Source organism: Poecile atricapillus, chromosome 3 (genome assembly GCF_030490865.1).
Source record: "Poecile atricapillus isolate bPoeAtr1 chromosome 3, bPoeAtr1.hap1, whole genome shotgun sequence".
Classification (NCBI taxonomy): Eukaryota; Metazoa; Chordata; class Aves; order Passeriformes; family Paridae; genus Poecile; species Poecile atricapillus.
In genome coordinates this window covers 116,646,151-116,668,080 of record NC_081251.1, presented here as the reverse complement: position 1 = coordinate 116,668,080, position 21,930 = coordinate 116,646,151, and the positions used below count along the sequence as shown (strand labels likewise).

At 44.0% G+C, this 21,930-nt stretch overlaps 1 protein-coding gene across 6 annotated transcripts in view; it reads right to left on the bottom strand.

Moving 5' to 3' along the window:
- Positions 1-740: 740 nt before the first annotated feature.
- Positions 741-21,930, bottom strand: part of RIN2 (Ras and Rab interactor 2) — a 58,617-nt gene continuing 37,427 nt past the window's right edge. For all 6 annotated transcript variants that reach the window (XM_058834910.1, XM_058834906.1, XM_058834907.1 and 3 more), the window contains 7 exons: positions 21,494-21,566; positions 20,911-21,002; positions 17,061-18,185; positions 9,226-9,531; positions 6,621-6,752; positions 4,446-4,609; positions 741-1,613 (listed from right to left, as the gene is read on the bottom strand). In XM_058834910.1, the coding sequence (XP_058690893.1) occupies positions 1,296-1,613; positions 4,446-4,609; positions 6,621-6,752; positions 9,226-9,531; positions 17,061-18,185; positions 20,911-21,002; positions 21,494-21,566 (2,210 nt within the window). In that variant the 3' untranslated portion in view covers positions 741-1,295. The remainder of the gene's footprint in view (positions 1,614-4,445; positions 4,610-6,620; positions 6,753-9,225; positions 9,532-17,060; positions 18,186-20,910; positions 21,003-21,493; positions 21,567-21,930) is intronic.

Sequence of the window (21,930 nt, the reverse complement as noted above, 5' to 3'; positions counted from 1 at the left end):
TCTTGAAAGAAAAACAAGAACAAGAGAGAGTGAAGTAGTGAAAGGGAATGGGAGGGGGAGTACACAGGAAAAAGGAACAAAAAAGATGGACTGAGAGAAGATAAGGGGATAGAAGTTGGATATGAGTGTGACAGAAATTCAGGAACAAACCCCAGGATTTATTAGAGAGTGCGGCTGATGAGCGTGTCAATAAACCACCAGCTCAAAGAGAACTGGCTACTGTCCCAGCTCGGCCATTAATTAACATCTGTCTCCTGGCAGGGCCATAAAACCCCTGATAAAACATGAGGTGAAAGCTGAATGGATGATGCGATCCAAGTTTTGTGCCGCCAGTGAACGCCCTGATCTCCTCAGGGCAATTTCACCTTTGCCTGTTCTCTTCCCCTCCCGGGATCCCCCTCTGTTTGGAATGAACGTGATGAGAGGCTGAGAAGTGCTTTGCACAGCACAATGAATAAAATGGTATCATTTTCAGAGGACAATTGAGAACATACAGCAAAACTGCCTTGAGGGTACAGAAGTTTCCTAAGAACTCTCCTGGAACAGGGAAAGAAGAGAAACCACACAGACTTTCAATGCAAGACTCTAAAACCAGCAAGAGATTTATTCTTGTGTATTAAATGTTAAAAATCACATGCATAATTATAGAATATTTTATAGTTAAAAAAATATTTCAAAAACCAACCCCGACAGTTTACCTGCAACTGCTATAAAATATCTATTTTTTTTATTTTTATATATATATATACATATACATACATATATATATATATATATATATATATATATAAACATGGTGATTTTCTGTAATCAAAAAAATTAGACAAGGATGCAACCATCCAGGTAATGCTGAGTGAAGTGATGCCCTGCATCGGACAGTCTTGTCAACCTCCTGCTGGCGGAACTGAGCTCATCCCGGCCAGTTCACAGACTCATCTTGCACATGGATTCAAATCCAAATGACAGCTGTGGAAACAACGAGTGGAAGAAAATTGTATTTTGCACACTACAGCCAAGACCTGTGAAGGCCCAGAGTAGAATATGCTGTAGAAGAGCCTGTGGTGTGAGAAATGCAGCCTCGTGGGCTGTCTCCCCAGACACGCTGGTGGAATATTCTGCTTAACTGGCCACACGCACCGTGTGCCTGCGTCCTGTAAGCAATGTCAGAAATGTCAGCACGTCTTTTACCAGGCACTTCAGGTTTAAGGCGTGTTTCAGCTCCTAAGGAAGGCAGCCAACAAAGATGTTTGTGACAATTACCAAGAAACAGACATAAAAATGACAAGTTGCTGATTTTAAGCAGCCGAGTCGTTGCTGTTCTGAAGGATGGCCCCATATGGGTCACTGTTGATGCGCTTGTAGACAAAGTGAAAGACCTGGGGCTGTGGACGGCTGTGCAACTCTGCCTTGATCTTCTGAGGATAGGTATCCTCTGTCAGTTGTTGCCAGGTGTCATCAACAAAAAGAAACAGCCTGTATTCTTCTGGGTTTGCCACTTTAAACTTCTCAGCACAAAGCTGACATACGTCTTCGGTAGTGATATACGGCCTCACTAGCAAAGTCTTTCCTGTACAGCCACTGGTAACTTCCTGGAATGCAACACGAAGGTAGTTCTGTGGAACAAGACAGCAGACATCAGGAACTCGAAAAACCCTCATCCTCTGAAAACCAACAGGTCAGCAACAAAAAGCAAGCCCCTCCCTGCTCCAGCTGTCAAACATACCCTGGTGATCCCTGGACATCACGGTCATTCCATGAGCTGCAGCCTGGTGCAGCCTAACCCAGCTTCACAGGACTGCATTTCATTTTTTTTACAGGGATTCAGAAAGAAAGTTTACTCTGCAGCACTTGAGTAAATGCACATGATCTTGAGGCAAAAGCTGAATCTTTTCTCCTGTAGAAACTGACACACACCCACAATTCTGCTAACAGGGATACATTCCAAATAGGCCCCACAGGGAAATGCAGTTACACCTGCTTCTTCTTTGTTTTTGTCTTGGAGTGATTTTATGAAAACACTGTATTCCCCTATTGTCTGCTTTATGCCCAGAAATGGGTCCTGAAGCTTTAAGCTGGCTCTAGGGCAGGGGTGGGAACCAGGGGAACTCTGGCACGGGTTGTGTTCAGTCAAGACGCTTTTGGCTACTTTGTTTTCTGTTAGCTGAGGCAAGAAGTTTTCCCAGGACTGCTGCAGCAATCCTCCACTGATTTCTGTGGCTTCCTGGGGAACTGCTCAGCTCAGCTTTGGTCTGAGAACCAGACCATTGGGACGCCGCATCCCAGCTCCAGAGCCCAGAGAAAGTCGGGCTGGCTAAAGAGAGAACTCTAAATCCAGCAGCTTTCTCTGCAGTGACAAGCTTCAATGCCTAACAGGTATTCATTTTTTCCTGTGCCCTGCTTGATAAATAAGCAGTTTTTGTCACCCTCACCCAAGAAATTCCTTTTGTATTGGTGGGAAGGGAGTGCTGAAACCCATTTTCTTCGGAGAGCTTTTTCTCCTAAAATTGTCTCTAAACTGGAGACAGTTTTAAAAGAAAAAATAGCTGGAATTGAAGACTAAAATGCAGTAAGATTGAAGGAAGTGTAAAAAATTACAGTGAAAAAGAGTTGCTTTTTGACTGAGCTGGCAGTCATGGTTCATATGCTGAATAAATTAAGCATGTGAAACCCCAATAGTAGAAGTTTACATTTCATAGAAACAAGCTGTTAAAAGCTAGGACTGAGAAGAGCCTTCCAATGACTCAAGTTCCAAAGAGCACTCTTGTCCAATCAATTATTTCTTGATACCATGTAGACTGAAACACTCAAGCTCTGCAGCAGCATTTTAAAAACTGGGACTGAACCTGACTGAATAGAACTAAGCCATTTTTGTTACCTGGTTTGGAGAACTTGTAGAAAAAACCCAGTCCTAGATATGGAAGAATACACAAGATTTAATTTTTAATGCAGCTGCCACACACAAGACCTGCTTTGAAACGAATGATGGACACGATTGCTGGAAGGAAAAGCTGACTTTTTTTTACAGATGCCTATAACTCATAGACTAAGTATCAAAATTATTTCCATAGAATCAGAAAGCTGTATTTTACTATCATCAAAGTACTGCAGTTTTTGCTCTTCCATCCATTTGGGGAAGGTGGAAAGACACCCTCCAAGGGCCCAAGAGCTGGCAAAGCTGTGAGACTGCAGCACAGAAATGCCATGACCACACGCTGCTTCCCTGGGAGAAAGATGACTGGAGCTGCAGGTGTGCTCCATGCTGGTTGTAGGGAAGGTGCTCCATTTCAGGACTGCAAGACTCAGATTGAGAAGAGAGAAAACTGCCATTCTGAGCAGAGAGCAAAATGCTTGCATTTGTGCCAAGCACGTGCTGGGAGTGGTGGGCTCCACTGATTCAAGGCTTTGTTTTGAAAGAGGAAACAGCCAGAGAAGCACTGGACGCCCTCGGTGACAGCTCTTCCCTGCCCCTGGCATCTTCCTGCATCCAAGTGAACACTGAGCCTGGACCGAGTTCATTTGCAGAGAAAGAGAAGATGAAACTTCCTACAAGATCCTGCAGAAAGAATCTTCTGTCCCCAGCAGAAATGCAACATGCTGGATGCTCCTATGGAAAGTGCAGAGTTTTGCCAGAAAGAACAAAGACTCCAGCTGCTGGAATCTGACACCTAAGCACAGGTCAGCAGAACAGAACGTGGATCCCAGGGAGATGGACGGGCTTTGGACACTGGAACTGCTTGTAATCGCTTCTCCTCTTCCTAACTGCAGACAGCTGAACTCCAAGGAGTAAATCCTCTCTTCCCAACTCCAACACCCTCTCTCTTTCACAAACTGCTGCACCTGAACAGTCAGTCCAAAGCAGATGGAAGAGATGCAGGCCTGGTTTCAGAAGATGAAGTAATAGCCACTACTTTGTTATTCTCCAGCTGAAGGTACTGGCCTACTCTGGAAGAGCAGTACAAAACACAGGACAAAAAAACCCACAAACAAACGTGAGGACATCCTGATTACAGAACTCTGCTGCCTGCTTAAACTTCAAAACTGTTGGGGAACATTTCTCCCGCCTCTCCCCTCTGCTACCTGTTTATGTCACCGCTGACTACTGGGCAGTTAGGCTGATTTATACCCCTGGAAATCTGGATTTGATCTTTTGAACAATAAAGTGTGCAAAAAAGCTGAATCTAAGATGCAACGGAATTTGTCCTCATTTTGCATGGCTTAAAGGGGAAAGTAAGAAAACTCTATTATTTGATGTTTTCTTCAGACCATCATAATGAAATTGCTTGATAAAAAGTGCAAAGACTTCAAAACCGAGGAAAATTTGCCAGCCGTAATCTCAGCACTCTTTCATTCTACTTGTGGTCCCAAGGGAATTTGCTACGAATTGTACCTCTTAAATGGGAATTTCCAACAACACAATCATCCCATTGTCTATATCTAAGCTCTACCTGAAAATCATCAACTGAAGGTACTGTCCTGTTTGTTGTCCTCCTCTTGTGCCACTGTCGGAGAGTATCTCTGGCCTCTGAACTGAGCAGCTGGGCAGCTTGTTCTTCCTGGAAGTTCTTGATCAGTGAAAGTGCTCCATAAGCACTTGTCAAGTAATAGCCTCCTGTGAAGGACAGAAAGGGAAGAACTCCTCAGAACAAGTACAGGCAGTTTTCTTTGAGATACATAAATTCGCACTGAGAGGCACCCAGCCACACATATAGATATGAAGGCTGCCAGAATATTTACACACAAAAGGAAAACCCTGCCTGGCCTGCACAGCACTGGAGGGTGTGGTCTCAGCTGCTTGGAGACAGGCAGGGGTTGCATGTGCTCCATATCGTACAGCGCTGTCCATGTCTGCGCCACTCCTGCTGAGGAAAGCTGATTCCTTAAATGATTCATGTTATTCCTTTATTCCTGAGCGTTCACTCCTCCAGCTGGAACAACAGCTTTATTCTAAACAATTTTCTATCAGTGTTTTGGTTTCCTCCCAAGCTTCAGAAATGGGTGAAATAAACATGGCTGTTGTTTGAAACAAAGTAAGAAACAATCTAACACTGTCCATCAACTTAAAAGCCACCAGCCTCAGTGGCAATAAAGCAGCAACAGCCTGTGAGACTCCTCCTCTGGAATCATCCCAAAGAGTTGCCTTTGTTTTTAAAGCACCAACTGATCTGTCAGCTTCTTAGCATTCCCCAGAATGTCCAACTAGCTCAGGAGATGGTGTGAAAAGTCCTCCATGCTCCACCTTTATTACATGAGTAGAGAACAAATTAAAGCCACAACAGAGTTGCCAATGTGCAAAAGAAGATGCAGGTCACAAAGTAAAAGAGTCTCAGCAGGAGGTTACAGTCCTCAGCAGTCAGGAGAAACAAACAGCATGCTGCATGTCTTTTCTTTTTAAAGTCAACTATTTGGGTGGGAGTGTCCAGCTAAGAGGCAGCACAGTCTATTCAGAGGCATTCAGAGATGCATTCTATGCCTATGGTACTAAGTTCTGTGTTACTGACAGAATCCCCTCTCAGCCCTTAGCTTTGCAACAAGATGAACACATAAAATTCATGCAAGACCCATTAGATAAATTAGACAATACACTGAACTTGAAATGCACAACCCCAAAGCACTACACATTTTTTTCTGCACAGCAGAGCTGAGCTAGTACCGATGACAGGCCCAGTCAATGGACTTCCTTCGCTGCATTCAAAGCACCACGACTTAATAGTCCTGTAAACCTTTCTGCTTAATAATCAGTTTCACATCTCAAGTATTTTCCATGCTAAGATTCCTCACAATGCACTCAAGGATGCCCTGTACACCAAGACAGGAATAGACCAGTGCCAAATTGGAGGACTCGTGGCATGAATTCTCCCAGGCATACTGAAATGCAAGAGGATACGGCAATTTCAGAAACTGGCAGGAACAGGAAACACATCTACCTAAACACACAGCTAAGCTTTGCTGCAGCAATCTACAAACTTCCTCATAAACCTTTTGGATTCTGGGGCCTAGAAGGGCTGTGCAGAAAACATCTTCATTAAAAATGCTACCATGGAAATAGCAAAGAGGCAGATTTCCTTGTCTCTAGTAGACTTTAGCCCTCATTCAAGAAATGCCTCAGGAAACATAGTGCTAGGGCTTGTAAAAACACTTTGTGAGAAGCAAAGATTGGGAAAAAAGCAAAGATCACTAAAAGGGGGCAATATTCTCGAAAGCACTTCTGCAAAGAAGTCCCCCAGAAGTCTTCAGAAAGCACCTAACTCAAGTCACAATTCGCTGAGTGCTGCTGCCCCATAAATCCTTTCAGGAAATTTTCAGGCACAACAGGCTAAGAACATCTGGCTCCTGCACAGTGCATGTGTTTGCCTGCCGAGTCAAAATGGGTTGGAGACAAGGTGTTTGCTCACAAAGCGATACACAGCAGCAGATTTTCAGGCCTTTGGGACTTGTGGTCTACAAGCTGCCCAGCAGTGGAAATGATGATGACATTCTCTTGTTACACTATCAACATCACTATCATTGGGTCTCCCCTTAAGAGGATTCCTTCTCAAACACAGGGAACAGCAACAGTGCTAAGAGGAAGAACACCCCATTGCTATTCCTTCAGGCAGCTCCAGTAAAAAGGAAGAGATTACCTTCTCCATGCAGCAGGGATGGATCCAGCAACTCCATCATGTATTCGATTTCAGTATCCAGCTCCAGCATATCACACTGGGCTAGCACATACGTCAGCACAGGCAAGAAGTCATCAGCTCCGTACAGCCTCCCTGGGTTGAAGGGAACACAGGCAGTGAGAGACAAACCACATTTTTTTACCAGTTTCCATCTTTGAAAGGAAAGCGCTCTTTTGTGCCTTGTCTACCCATCATGTCTGCATTACTCCAGACCCCCTTAAAGTTACCAATGTGCAGCAAAGAGAACATCACCTGACACTCACTGCACAGGAGACCAGTTCAAACCTGTTCTTCAAACAAGCACAAATCTTGTGATGCACATCTTGAGGCATGCAAGGGAAATTTAGAGACTGAGCTCACCCTGGCACCAGCTCAGCTGGTGAACTGGTAAAAAGCCTGCCATGCCAGTCTGGCCTGACCTTCACCTGCACTGCTACCATTGCCTAAGAGGTGAAGAATAGGCATTTTCTTTATACATCCGGAGATTGCCTCTACTTTCTGGAAGCATCTGGACACAAACACCAGCCTGAGTATGAATTCCACAGCAGAGAAGCCTGAATAGAAAAGCCTATTAGATTTTACAATAAAACTCATTTCCTTGACAGACAATTGACAAAAACACCAGTGAGCAAGGTCTCCTGTACCTGAAGAGAGCCTACAAGAAAGACAGGGAGAGACTGTAAGGGCCTGGTGTGACAGTGACCCATGAAGACTGCGCTATACCTAGGCCTGTCTGTGCTCCTGGCACTTCTCGTGCATTTTGACTTTCTGTTCAGAAATCCCCAGGTAGCCAAATCTTTGGGTCTGGCAAAATGGTGTTTAGTGCAGAACGGATGCGATGGTCACTCAGAATCGCCCAGAGCAGGAGCCACCTTGTAACTGGTGAAACTCAGTGACACCAGCTTAGGCACACGGTCCAGCTAACACACACACTTGCTGGGAGTACAGATGCTCAAACAGCTGCTGGCTCAATGCCACCTTTAACAAAATTTATATGACAAAACAAGACAGCAAAATGACCACTTGCCACATCTTAGCCCAAGCCTCCCAGTGTGGCACTTAATCAGCAGCAGCCTCTCAGAGTTTTCCTTCTGCATGTTGGAAATACCTTACTCAATGCAATAATGTCACAGTACGAAAGAGGAGTTTACAGAAATTCAGGCCAAGATCCCTATATCCATTTTTAAAATGCAGAATTTCCAAATGCAATAATAAGCTGGGCAGGAGCTCAAACCTAAATCTTATAAAAGTACCTGGGGAGCTTTAACAGCCATCAGCTTTCATTATTCATCTCAAATCTCCAAAGAAAGCAGGTGTCTTGATCTGCACCAGACCCAGCTGCACATGCAGTGCTTCCTTAGAAAGAAAACTGCCAAGACCCTGCAGCAGCTTATACTCCTTTAGGGGAAAAAAAAATCTCCCACTAGCACAGCTTTGCTACACTTCAGCTCATGACCTGTCATAGCAGTATGCAAGAGAGAATGTCATCATGTCATCCAGCACAGCATTCTGGACCACTGACTGCTCAGGAGGTAAAAACTACTGCTCTGCAGCGCCATTTCAGTATTTAGGTTCTAAGGTGCTTTTGGATTCTTTCTACAGGGCAGAAATAGATGTCATTTCTGTTCCAAAAGCATGACAGAAAATGTCCAAATGAGAATACTCAGTGTCACAGAAAGCAAAAAATACTGGATTAGAGGCTGCTTTTCTCCACCCATTAAGACAAAACTCTGGTAGTTGCCATACTGCATACATGCTATTGAATTACAGTAGCTGAATATATGGTGTTACCTCTATTAAAATTTGCAGAAAAATACTCATTTAGAACCAGTGTTAAATTCAAGGCTCACAGGACAGCCTTTCTGCTGGGAAACTTCGAAAGCCTCAAAAAAAAGTTAAGGAAAGCCGGTCTTTTCCAGCTGCTTCACATCTATAGGATGCTCTGCCTGGAATGATGTCAAACAATGTCCTGTTTTGCAAAGCTATCAGTGGTGAACTAGGAAGGGGAGTCATGCTGCTTTTGGTGTTGAATTATGCTAAATCCAGTCTGACTCATCAACCCTGAGGTTAAACATCCTGACAGAGATGTGCCAAATATAACTCATTTTTATACAACTATATCTGGTTTGCCATCCCTAATCCTGTAAGACCAAACTGTACAAAGGTTCAATCACACCTCTACAATTCCTTAGACTTATTAAACCACTGACAAAGTCTGGGCTAAAACTGAATCCAGCTGCACCCAGGCTCCTCTCTGAGAAAGAGTTTAAAAAGCAGGAGGGTCCTTCCTGCACCACGAAAGGGCTTCTCTAATTAACTTTGTCTGAAGCTCCCATTCCACCCGTGACAACAACTCTGCTTCAGACTGAGTTTTTAAGATGTGCGGCCAGATAGCTCAGAGACAGCAGGTCAGAAGCAGAGAGGAAGAATTCCCCTCAAAAGGGCAAGGAGAGGCTACAAGAGCTTCAGCAGGAGACCTGTCTACAGAATGAGATGGGCTGATTCCTCTAAAAGACAACATCAGCTATGAAGCATCAGTGAACCTGAGCTGCCAGAAGCGCCGTACCTGAGTTATTCTCCATAACAGTGTAAATCAGTTTGCAAACTCTCAGCAGCAGCATGACTTTCTTTTCAGGTGAATACATCTTCTGCATAGTCATGAACTTGACTTTAATCTTTTCAATGTCCACAAAGTCTGGTGTTGGAACAAACACGCCCAGTTCCTGAGGATTCCTCTGCCGCACCAGCTGCAGGTTTTCCTTCAGTTGTTTCCAGGAACCATCCGTGGTATGAAACTCTTTCAACATCGCTTCAATGTGACCCTTCAACGGCTTCAGAATGCACTTATGCATGGCCTTCTCCAGCACAACATCTGCAACAGGAAAACACAAATCCAGCTGACTTCCCCCTCTAAAGCAGAGCCAGCATTAACACAACCATTCCCTAAAGAGACTCTCTACAGCAAAACCTACTTTCTAAGGCCCATTTATTACACAAGCTGAGTTTCCAGATGTCTGTTAACACGAAAAGAGGCAGAGCAGAATCTGTATTCCATTGTCATTTTTGGCATTGTGGTAAATAAAACAACCTGCACCCACATAGACAATGACCCACACAGACAGACTATGGATAGCTAAAAAAAAAAAAAAAAAAGAGCTGTGGGTCTAGTAAAGTTTTTCTTTTGTTGGTCAGAAGTCTGCAAGTTTTATTTTACTTTAAGTTTAGACTTTAACTCCCAAACTTAATGTAAAACACAGTAAAAATCGTAATTTTTGTCTCTTTTGGCATTAAAACCTGTCCTTTTTGCATAGTTTCCATTGGAAACTATAACTCAACAAAGATTTCCTAAAACTTGGCTCGACTTTGTCAGGATCTTTATGAAGCTGGACAGATTACAGGCTTTAACCTATAAATGAAAACCAAGCTGTGTTTGTCCAGCTTCAGATTTCATCACACAAGCTTATATACAGCTTTGTCATCAAGTTTGAAGTTCTTTGGCAATAGTGTGCACATGGCACAGTAACCACTAACTTCAGGGCTTATTTTTAATTCTTGTTCTACTCCAGTTTTTCTTTAACCCTCATTCTCCATTTTCAAAGTATGGACTGCCTCAACAGAGAAAGCACTTTGCTAAGTATTTTCTCTGCAAACCCTTACTTTAAAACCTGATTGCATTTCCCAGCATCCTCATGGCAACACAGCTTACATCAGTTATTACATTACACTGATTATCTGTACCATGGTGGGGAATGTTCCTGTGCCATCCCTGCAGGAGAGTGGGGCAGGAGCAGAGCCTAGAGCAGGCAGATGGACCAGGGGAGCAAAAGGACTGAGAGCAGACAGAGGAGAGGCCGTGTCACTGCCAGGTCACATGTTTACACAAATTAGCAGTGGACATTCTTATTAGTAACGGTGACTCTTCGAAGTTTTATTAAATCTCATGCCCAGTTTCATTAAAACTTATGCCCGTCCCAGGTTCTTTGCCTGTACTTCTGCGTTCCTCTTACTCTACAGCCTCTTCCTTTTCTCCCTACTCTTTTTTTTTTTTTTTTTTTTTTAAATCACATATTATTTCTAAGGCTTGGGATTTACACCCATACCCACACACTCTCCAAACAAGCATTATTCCGTTTTCTTGCTTTTTTTCCTTCATTTATCTTATCCTTGTGTCCAGCCCTTTTTCCTCTTGAGTCTCCATCCCTCTTACCCTTCACACACTCCCCCTCCTCCTATGGTGCCTTGACTTCATACGTAGCATTTTTCCTGTGTTTTTCAGTAAAGGCACCAGAAAAGGTATGATCAGTCCGAGACAGGTTATTGGTGACCTCACACAGCAGCCAGGGCTGGATCCAGCTTCCCACCAGACCAGAGCCATCAATTAGCAACACTAGCAAGTGGCAACACTTCAAACGACTGATCCTTATCTACTGTACTTGGTAGAGCCACACAATCAGCACCAAACCAGCCACATAAATAGAAGCATCACCCTTCTGCACAGGGACAGAAACTGCCTCTCCCTGCCATCAAAGCAATCCTCAGGACTCATGGGGCAGAAACAATTGCAAAACTATTTTCCACCAAGAAAAACGCACGTGTCTCACCCATGGACGGGTACGTTGGCTAGCTAAATTTCTGGAGTGTACAAATTGCTCCTTGCTATCTTCACTGATGACTATTTTTTTGACAATTCAGCTCACTTTATTTCTACTACCTGATTTTTTTAAATAGGGAGAACACCAACTGCTTTGCTTGTAAGAGGAATACCTCTACAGTGTGCATTCCAACCACCTGGTCTTGTTATTAAAGTAGTTGGTGCTGCTAACCATCATGCAAAGTGAGAGAGCTCTATCCCTGTGAAAGCTGAACGCCCACAGGCTCCCACTGGACCTTCTGCACATGAACACCGAGCATGAGCCATCCTTCATCTCAATAAAGAGGGGTCAACAGCACATTTGCTCACAGGAGCCTTGGGAAATGCAGTATATTTCTGTATGTGACTGATCCTCCATAGGAAGAGGAGGCAGAAGCAGTGCCTCCCCAGATCCCACATGAACTGGATGCTGCTGGGAGAGAAAATTCCTCCTTAGAGCCCCAGTCCTTGGCTGGGGCCAGGCTCGTCGTCTGTAGGTGGGAAGTGGAAGGCTCAGGGCTTCTGCCCTCAACCCTTCAAAAGGTAGTGCCACTTCCACATATGAGCCATGCAGATTTTTACAGCTGTGCGAGAGAGCAAGGAGGTTCCTTTCACATTTGCAATTTGTCACAGGCTCCAAAAGCTGTGCCTGGAAATTGCTTTGAAATTTACTCGATCACATTCCACAATTTCCATGGAAACCTGAAATAATTTTGAAGCAGCACAGACGAAGGCTGTGCTCAAAGCTCCACAAAGGCACAACAAAACAAAGAAAAACCACAACAAACAAAAAGCCACCAAACCCCACACCAAAAAAAACCCAAAACAAAAACCCCACAAAAAAACCCCAAAACAACACATAACCTTTTTTTCTCCTCAATGAATGCTTGGCACACACATAAGAACCACTGAGCTCTGCCCTCAAATGAAAAAGTGGCAAAATCTAACAAGTTGGTGAGGCTAACAGCAGCAAGATTGATAAGGGCTGGACGGTTTTGTTCGTGGTCAACAGTAATACCCGTATGTATCTTAATAAATACATAGCTTACATAAAAAAATGTTATTATTATTAAAACCTGGTAGGACAGCACTTCTTGTGATCAGAGTCTTAGAACAATATTCAGTGTCATGGCACCTATGAGCATATTTGGGGCAAGACCATGCAGCCGGTGACCCTGTCTTCAGCACTGCTGCTTCTGGCTGCTTTCAGATAAAGGTGCTTGTGGGTAAGATCCCACAAACCAGCTCTCAGCCAGCAGCAGTTTTCACTCTTCCACTTCTAATGGCCACAAAAAAATATATGAGGGTTTCCCAGGCAAATCAGCATCTAAGTTGTGAGTCGAGGACTGATTCTTTACCTTAATATCTGTATATTTTTAAGATCCAAATCAGCAACAAAAATTCTGTTTACTTCAGATGCATGTTTTCAAATATCCTCTCAGGATGCTTACCACTCCAAAACCAAAACAGACACTCCTCAGATAGTTTTTTTTTAAACTGAATATAATGTGAGCTGAACACTGTGTATCGTTCCTGAAATGATGCTTATAATTAGCCTGTAGCCTCAAAATGGGAACTGGAAGTGCTTTGATAAATGAATTGTAAAGGCCAGCCAGCTAGTTTCGTTGTGACTTGTGAAAACACATCTGTATCCTGTGCTGACATGCTATTTTTGTTTTGCTGCCAAGCACACAAGTCTGCATCTAGACAGGACAACATATTAGTCATTGCCAGTGTCCTTACACAGCCTCTTTGTGACCTGCACTTCCTCAAATTGCAGGCACGCTCTCACCTTTTCCAGGATCTCAGTTTCCCTGCTCCCTACCAACTATTGTTGCTCCACTGAGATGACTGTCATATTCCAGCCCCTGGATTTACACTCGAGCCCTGTTTACCATGGCCAAACCATTCATCAGGTAAATCATGGGTCAGTAGGAGACTGAGTGAGCCCGAGAATCACCACAAAAAGGCACAGTCCTGCACAAGTCACTGCCTAAGAGCTGAAAGCAGAAAGCTGCTTTGCAATACCACAGCATGTCTATGCATGACACCTAACTACACTGCATTTGCTTTATTGTGTATTCTCCCAATACCTTGTAAGCTCATTGACTGGCGTGACCAACACAGATCTATTTTAAGGTAAGTCGTGTCAGGATGGCCAGGCATCCAGTTCTTGGTGGGTGCAGATATGGCAATCTCCTCCACGCGAGCAGGACTTGAAAGTAAGACCTCACACAACCCACGTTCCTTGCTAATCAGCACATCCCTGAAACCAGAGGTGGGACTGAGGTATTTGATGCACAGGCAATGGCAGCAGAGATTCAGCAAGTAGGAATGAAAGGTAAGCCTCCCCCATCTGACCTACACAAAAGCACACCAAAGAATCACAAAGCTATCTGTGCTAAGTGTGTTCTGCTTTAACCAGCTGTGGGTTACTTTAAACTCATGCTATAGCTGTGTGGTAAGCACTTGTGTTCTTTTGAAGGAGCGGGAAAGAAAAGAAGCGGGGAAAAAGTCACGAAGGAAATCCAAGGGATGGTCAGAAAAAGAACCTGGTCCTCTGCTTCTGCTCAGTGCTTTTACCACTGCTTCCTACTTGCCCTGTCCTGCCACTCCTGTGGTGAAAGGAGGTGCACTGAGGGACATGTTTGTGAGACTAAACTCAACATGAAAAGATGCTACAGTGAAGGACAGGACATCAGAACAAATGTAAAAGCACCTAAGAAGTAACACCGTGGAAAAACCAGCTGGCATGAGTTTTTCAAGCAGAAATAGTGACATATCATTCTAGTTCCTTTAGGAGAATAACTGGATTAGTAAAGAAGAGGGGATCTGGGGCAGGCTGCTGCTTTAACCTTTTTAAGGCACATAGGCCTAATTCTGTGCACCTTCAATACAAAACAGACAAGGGAAATACTGTCTTGCCATAGTAACCAAAAGCACAGTGCATCAACAGGTGCATAGAATACTGCACTGAGAACCCAAATATCCATGACTGCCAAACAAGACAGACCTTGGAAGAGAGGCACCATGGGGGTCAGTCCTGGGCTTCAGTTAATTAGTATGTCCAGCTCTGTCTGCCTGCAACTCCTCTGTACAGACCTAAGGCCCTGCAACAAGGCATGGACTGCCAGGAAGGGGCCAACACATCCTCTCCAAGCTTCTTCAACATTCAGCATTTAAATATCCCTATCATATTAGAAATACCAAAACAAGTAATTGATGGTATTGTTTTGGCACGTTCTCACATGATCAGTTAGCCCCTTACTTACAAATGGTTTAAACCAGTCATTTCTTGGCTCAGGGCCAGATTCAGGCACTGAGACTGAAGTTGTTCAGATGTCAGATCCCACTTGGCAAAGTGACAACATTCAACTTGACTCTGTTTTGTTCAAAGCCAAGAAAAGACGAAAAGACAAACAAAAACTCCCAAACATTTGCTGATCAAACAGCTCTGGACTATCAGGGTCTCCTTGGACCAGTCCAGGTCTTTGTTCTGTGGATACAAATTGAGGTGTGAATGTCTTTTAAAAAAAATAAATTGCATTCATCCTTAAACAATAAAGAGCCACGTGCCTTACTCTTGATTCTGTCCCAACACTGGAAGTCTCATTGCTTCAGGGAGGCTTAACAACCTAAAGTGCTACGGTTAGGAGGCATCTGTCAGGACTAATGGACTAATTAGAAACCCTGAAGCATATTTTCCCAAAGGTTTTGCATTTGATGGGACCCTTATCTGGGAAGCTTAAAAGATCTGCTGCAGAAGCCTTTTGCTTGTGGGAGTCCACGACACAGTACTAGAAGAAAAGCTACATGATCAAAAATATCATTACGGAGACATGGGAAGACGTTCCAAACACCGAGGGCTTCACTAAGCCTGGGGGTGCTGTTCCAGCACCTACTGAAGTTCAGGAAACAAAAGAAGGTTAAAGCAAAGCCTGAATGACTCAGAAAGGAGGAGCATTGTCCCAGAAGCACACATCCAGCACCAGGCTGACACGTTGGAGGAAAAATCTGCACCACGGAAGTGTGAACTGACGAGAGAGGATAAATCACTACTCACAAGGTTAAAATTTGGGCTGCAATTCCATATTGAAATAGTCAAGGAAAACTGTGGACAACAGGCAGGGCTCTACTTCATAAAAAGCTCTGCATAGGGATGACTAAATTTTGCTGTCACATTGTTATCTGCTTAGATCAGCAACATCTGATGCTCCTGATCCACTGCAGTTGTTTGCTGGCTCAAGCCAAAGGCAGCAGATGATTCAAAAGCAAGTTCTTTCTTTGTTTTACCCAGAGCCCTTTATAAATTAATTGTGTTTAGTCACGTGATCAAAACCAGACTTTCTGCCGCTGAAGAAAACCAGGGCAGTTTTAGTTGTTTTATTTCATACCTTGTGCTGCTCCAAAGTCTGGAACATTTCATAACAGACAACATTTTTTCCAGTCTTGGAATGGTCCTGGGAGACCCACAGACCGATTAAACCACACCCTTGTGAAACAAAAAGTACATAACAAACCAGGCTTTCAGAATATTACAACCAAACTCGATCTGTATTGCTTCGTCAAATATCCAGCACTCTACAGAAAGCAGGCAAAAATGTGCCACATCCTCTGCTTAATTTGGTGCCTTTTCTTCCATGTAACTCCCACCTAACAGTCTTCATTATTCTAGTGAGAATATTACATGTCTCCGAGTCTCAATACTGGGGACACTCTTCACATTTTTGTAATTGCTTTAGCAGTCCTCGTGACTTTTGCTTGACTTTGTGTAAATGAAGTTGAGGTTACGTGAGAATTCCTCCTCTTGGTCAAGGACAGAGAGAATATCAATACAAAATTACCCTCTAGTCTCAGAGAAGGAAGTATCTGCCAGTTTTGCGCTGAGCCAACTGTTGAGACACTGGGGTATGGAGAAAAACAAGCAAATTAGGACTGAAGTGAGCTCACAAGGAAAATATTCTGCCCTGAGGCGTGTTTACCTCTTAAATGTGGCTTACAGGCTCTTTCACAAATACTGCTCAGACTCTGCAAGAGAGGCATCGAGATTTACGTAGCAACAATGATTTCACTTTTTTGGATACGCAAATCTCTCTCTCCTGTTAAAATATATGTTCTAACATATAGCTCATCTATAACCACTTACAAACACATCTAACAGAGAAGTACAGAAAACTAGAGATCAGCAGTCCCTTCTCTTACACACGTTTGTTTTCTAAAACACATATATTTTTATTTCGTTTCAAATGCAGGGATAGTACAGCTTTGCTAGAAGTGACTAAGAATGTCTGTAGGAATCAGATTCATTTCAAAACTAAGTTGTCATAAAATGTCTCTCTGCTCTTAAATGTCACTGGTTTTGAATAAATGCTAGTTCTACAGCTACAATCCATACAGTTAGGTTTGGACCAAACATTGAGATGTGTCCACCCAATTCAGAGAAAAATACATGTGTGCCAGCAAATAAAGGATTCTCTACTGTTAACAGTACAGCAGGTAAAAAAGTAATAATTACAGGTAAAAAGTCCACATTGCACCTATTTCAAGGGTGACTTCTTATGAACAACTTCAAGTAGTGTAATCATTCCAAGCTGACAGGGTGATTTGGGGTGGGAAGGGAAGGGGGAGGTTGTTTTTAAGACTCAAATACTCAGTGGCTCAAGCTCTACTAGCCAAGTTAGCCCCACCTTTGAACTGGACAAAGACTATCACTGCAAACACAGATTACACATTTTCACCTTCCCCCCAAAACACAGGACAGCGTTTCTTACCTATTTGGTCTTCTGGAATCAGTGATTCAATTGGGGGATCAAGTTCGGAACTTTGGGACAAATAGTTCTTGACTTGGGTCATGAACTGACGAATTGTTTGCAGCATATCAGTACTTGAAACATGGCACTCCTTGTTTTCTTGGAGAAAGCTGACATAGTCCTGTACTAAGCACCCAAAATAGGTGCGTTTGTCCCGGGACATCTCTGCAATTTTCTTAATCATCCTCTTCTCGGGGGTCATAAAGGAACTGAAAACTCCGCTGACTTTCCGTAGCTGAGATTTCACAATCTTGGGGAGAACGAACGAACTGCTTCTTTTCTTCTTGGGCTTCAAAGGGGGTGCCATGCTCTCCTGGTCACTTTCCCCCTCAAAGTCCTCCAGGCTGCTGTTGGTGTCCCCCTCATAGCCGAAGAGCGGCATGCTCCGGTCGAAGTCCAGCGAGTCCGACGAGGAGGTGGAAATGCTCATGTCGCTCAGTCTCTGCCGGCCTCCATTCCACGGGATGTGTGACTCAGAGATGGCAGCCGGCGTCTTCCTGGGCGCTGCTGGAGCCGGCTCAGGCAGGGTTTCACCTGGAACGGCAGCAGCCTCGGGCACACGCACGGAGCCGGGCCGGAGCGGCACCGCGCTCCTGGAGGCACCGTCTGCCTCGGAGCACACAGCCTGCTTCTTCAGCCGAGGAGGCGGTATTGGGGTGGGCTTGTTCTGCAGCAAATCCAAGCCTCTCTCCTTCTTATGGTTGACTGTTTCTGGCATGCTCGCCTGCTTTATAGTCCTGGAAATCTGTGGGCTCGTGAGGCTGCTATTAATAGCAGGAGGCGGCGGCCGGGGCGGGGGGGAGCGAGGCCTCGCTGCGCCATTCACGTCTGGAGCTCTCGGGCTCTGCCTTTTCAGACTTCCACTGACATCCTGGCTGTGCACTTTTAAGAAGAGGGGATTAATGAAACACAGCGCTCCGTTGGTCTGGCTGCACTCCAGCTCTGAAGGCGTTCTGGTTCGTATAGAATGCACTCCATTTATAAGGCAGAGCTGGCGTGAGTCTTTGTGAGCACTGTCCAAAGGCACAGGCCTACAGGGAGGTGAAGGATCCGGGGGTTTGCTGTTAGCCAGGGAGCTCCAAAAGTCTGGAAATCATCATTGCATTAATGTAAGAATGCAAAACAGCATGCAGATGGCTTTCAGAACATTCAGCTCAACATCAGTTTAAATAAAGTATCAAGAAATTTAGGCAAGATTTTATTAATTCAAAGGGGGGAAAAAAAATCCACGTGAACCTCTTAAAGCACCACCAAACATAACTGCATGCTACATTCCTGGGGCTGCTGTTACTCATTTATAAATACTATGGCCAATGCATAGCTTCCAATCACCCCACTAAACTTAAAATTAAACTGAGAATCAAAGAAATGAATGGAGACTGTAACAGAATACTTATGCAGACATGCAGCGACACATGAAGAGACCCAGTGTGAAGTCCCACATCAGCAGCATGGAAAACCGATGCTACACCAGCAAGTTGCAGCTGCAGCCTCTGCACTTATCCCAGCAAAGCATCAGCATGTTTGTGCAGCCGAGTCACTGCTGAAGAGCATCGGTTTCTGAAGGTATAAAGATTGAAACCAGATGCCCTTGAAGGCAGCAATCATGCTGAAATAAGGGAAGAATACCAGAGGAGCGAGATTTAGCTAAAATTTGCCAATCTTGACTTGGTCCTTTTCCCATAATGTGTCAAGACGGCTCACTGGAGGCCACTGAGCAATGACACCTGGGCCCAAGTGCACAAATGCCAAGCATCCACAACAGGTCCATGGCCAACAGCTGTGTCCTGCCCGTGGGGCAGAAGACAGGAAACAGCCCATGGTGACAGGCCATGGCCAGAGAATGTCTATAGCCATAGGCATGTTTCTTTACATAGTCATGCCCTGTCGCTGGTGCTCCCAGCTTCATGACTTCACATCCTGCCTGCAGATCTCCCAGTGCCTGTGCCTGGCACGTGGCTTCTGCAAACACATGTGATGTAAGCACTGCTGCAGGTGCTGCTGCAAGGGAGGCTGAGAGAGAATCATATGTTCAGCACATGAAACCTTACAGGTTGGCAACAGCCTTGAAGTCTTTAGTGGAAGTTCCTCCTGATGTGGTTTGCTGGGCTACATGCTGTTGATTTGTGTTGTGCAGCTCTCCCTCTGAGACTACTGCACAAGAGAGCTCTGACAGGGGATACAGCCCTGTGTCCACACACCATGGGGTTTTGTGCCTCCATGTTCCTCAAAGAAAGCTCACACTTAACAGAAAGGGTTGTTGGGAGTTTTTAGGCCTCTCTTGAGTGCACAGCATTGAAAGGCTGACTTTCTGGTGTGCTCCTCTGCACACGGACACTTAAAACTCCATCAAAATCTCAACTTTGTTGCCTCCTTTAGCTCATGGAAACTGTGATTTTAATCTGGTGTATATCAGGTAATTGATCCCAAATACAGCAACCACACAGACACTGATCCATCCATCTCCTCATCAGCTCTCGAATGTAGTAGCTAAGGAAAAAAACATACACAATGCAGAGACTGTTCAAGAGCAAGCCTAATTCTGCAGCAAGTAGGCCACAGTGCTCTGGGGTACTGGTGACAAAGCGTGGTTAGCCTGGAGAAATTGATCAATATTACCATTATCATCCTCTCTGGAGAGACTCGCCTCATGTTACTTTAAGGCTTCCACATGTCACTGGCACACTGTCTTCATTACACTCTATGCCAGTCAGACCTTTTACTTTCTTTTTGCCATCTAAACATTGACCTCAATAGTACATTTGACTCTATTCCCATGGTGATCCATAGTTTCACCTGATTACCTAAACTTGCAGACAAGCAGTGCAGAAGTAACTTCTCTCCTCTCTAAAACAAACCCTTTCCTTAATTACATGGCTCCTGCAGCAAACAAAAATGCAAAGCACTGTGACACATCCCGAGGTATGACTTCACTGCAAAGTCCCACCTGACAGTTCAAGAGATCCTCATGCTAACATTGATTTAGAGAGGATCCTTTTCAAAATCAAAGATGATTAAAAAACCTACTGCAACAAAGACTGCTGACAGTCAACCTTCCCTTCCTGGAGAAGGAAATGAGGCCACTCAGCACTTTGCTCAATGTGGAGTTGCTCAATGATTCATATGGGTGTTGCCCAAGCTTCAAATCCCACCAGTCTTTGCATCCATCTCCTCTGAGCTCAAGGAATGCTTTACAATGAGCCTGTGCTCGGCTGCATCAGCCAAGCCATGCAAGGACATGTCCTTGCATTGTGTTTTGGAATTTTAAAAATTTTGCCTAACCCCTGCCCATGGATACATTCTACACATCCTATATACACACTCCTCATTTTCTAAATATGCCACTTCATTGAGGCACTGATCTCAAAATTCACTATTTTAAGTTTGCATGTCAATCTGAACAGAAGTTTCATTAACAGGGGTCCTCAGTTCCTGCACTCTCCTCACAATAAATTATAAAGCCGGTGCCTGCTATGTGAGCATGCAGACAATGTTAGGTCTTGGAGCAGAAGCCACATCAACCTCTGTGTGGGGACACTGAGTTTTGCTTTGCCCAAGGGCTGCTCAGAGAGGGGAGAGAAGAAGGAAAAAAGAAGGAGCACTAACAAAAATATCACAGAAGGCACAGAAGAAAGGAAGAGCACCAATCCTTGTCCAGAAGAAGGTCTGGCCTTCCCAAATAAGAGAAACTGCTTTTCTAAACTAAATTTGTATCATCACTAACCAAGACAAACTATTTACTGATACAGCCTATTTTTCCAATGTTACAGGAGTGCTACAGGGAAGGACATCTATGCTGAGAACCACTTACTCAGTCCAAGCTGAGCAATCTCTTCAAGTTCAGCTTCTGTCTTTGCTGCAGCAATTGCATGAGGCAACTTCAGTGTGAATGGAAGGACATCCCTGTTTTGAAAGAGAAAAACCATTATGTTTTTCAGCAACATTCATAGTTTTAAAAGTTGAGGTTTTTTTCAGCACTGGCAGTGGCTGCTCTCTGTCATATTCTATGTATCTGACATTTTTCCATTATGCTCCAAAAATTCTTTTCACCAGCAATCCCAAGAAATGGACTTTGCAAGCTAGCTTATGATTGCTTTTAAATGGGCTACCGAGCACTTAAGAAAGCATCACAGAATATTAGCTAAAGTAAAGTTCAGTTTGGCACCACTGCACAGTTGGGTGGGTAAAATCATAGCAGCCTCTCAATAACCAGAATGAAGTAAGACAGAGACACTCGCTTCCAAGACTCCCCTCTGATTTCTACCATTACCTTCTAAGGCTACCCAGGAATATTTGCAGATTGGCAACATAAATATCATGCTGAACCACGTCCTCAACACTCATTTTCTGGAGACAGTCTAGCAGATGTGACTTGGAGCACAGCACCATCTTACCTGCTAATACAGTAGAAAGCAATGAGTCTGAACAAATCAGCAAAACTTATTCCAGACCCCTCCAAGGAAAACGCTGCAAAGAAAGTTACAAGAAAGAATCACACATAAATCCACTGTTTCTTAAAACAGTTTGATAAAACGCATCTTAGGTTTTAGCATGAAGTTAATAAGTTTTCACCATCAAGCTAGCTACTATTTGGTTAAGAGAAAATAACTCTGTAGAGGAGTACATATCCCTGCTGAAGGCATTTTCAAGGATATACTGGCAATCTTGGTGGCTGGTTTGCTTTTGTGTTCCAAGCATGTGGTCTAATTCCTTGTAAAACAGATGAAGTGTGATGAGGCCTGCACAATGTTTTGCCAATAGACAACAAATCAATAACTGAGGCTTCGTTTGTCCAGTGTACTAATATGCCTAATTTGAAATCTCTTATTTC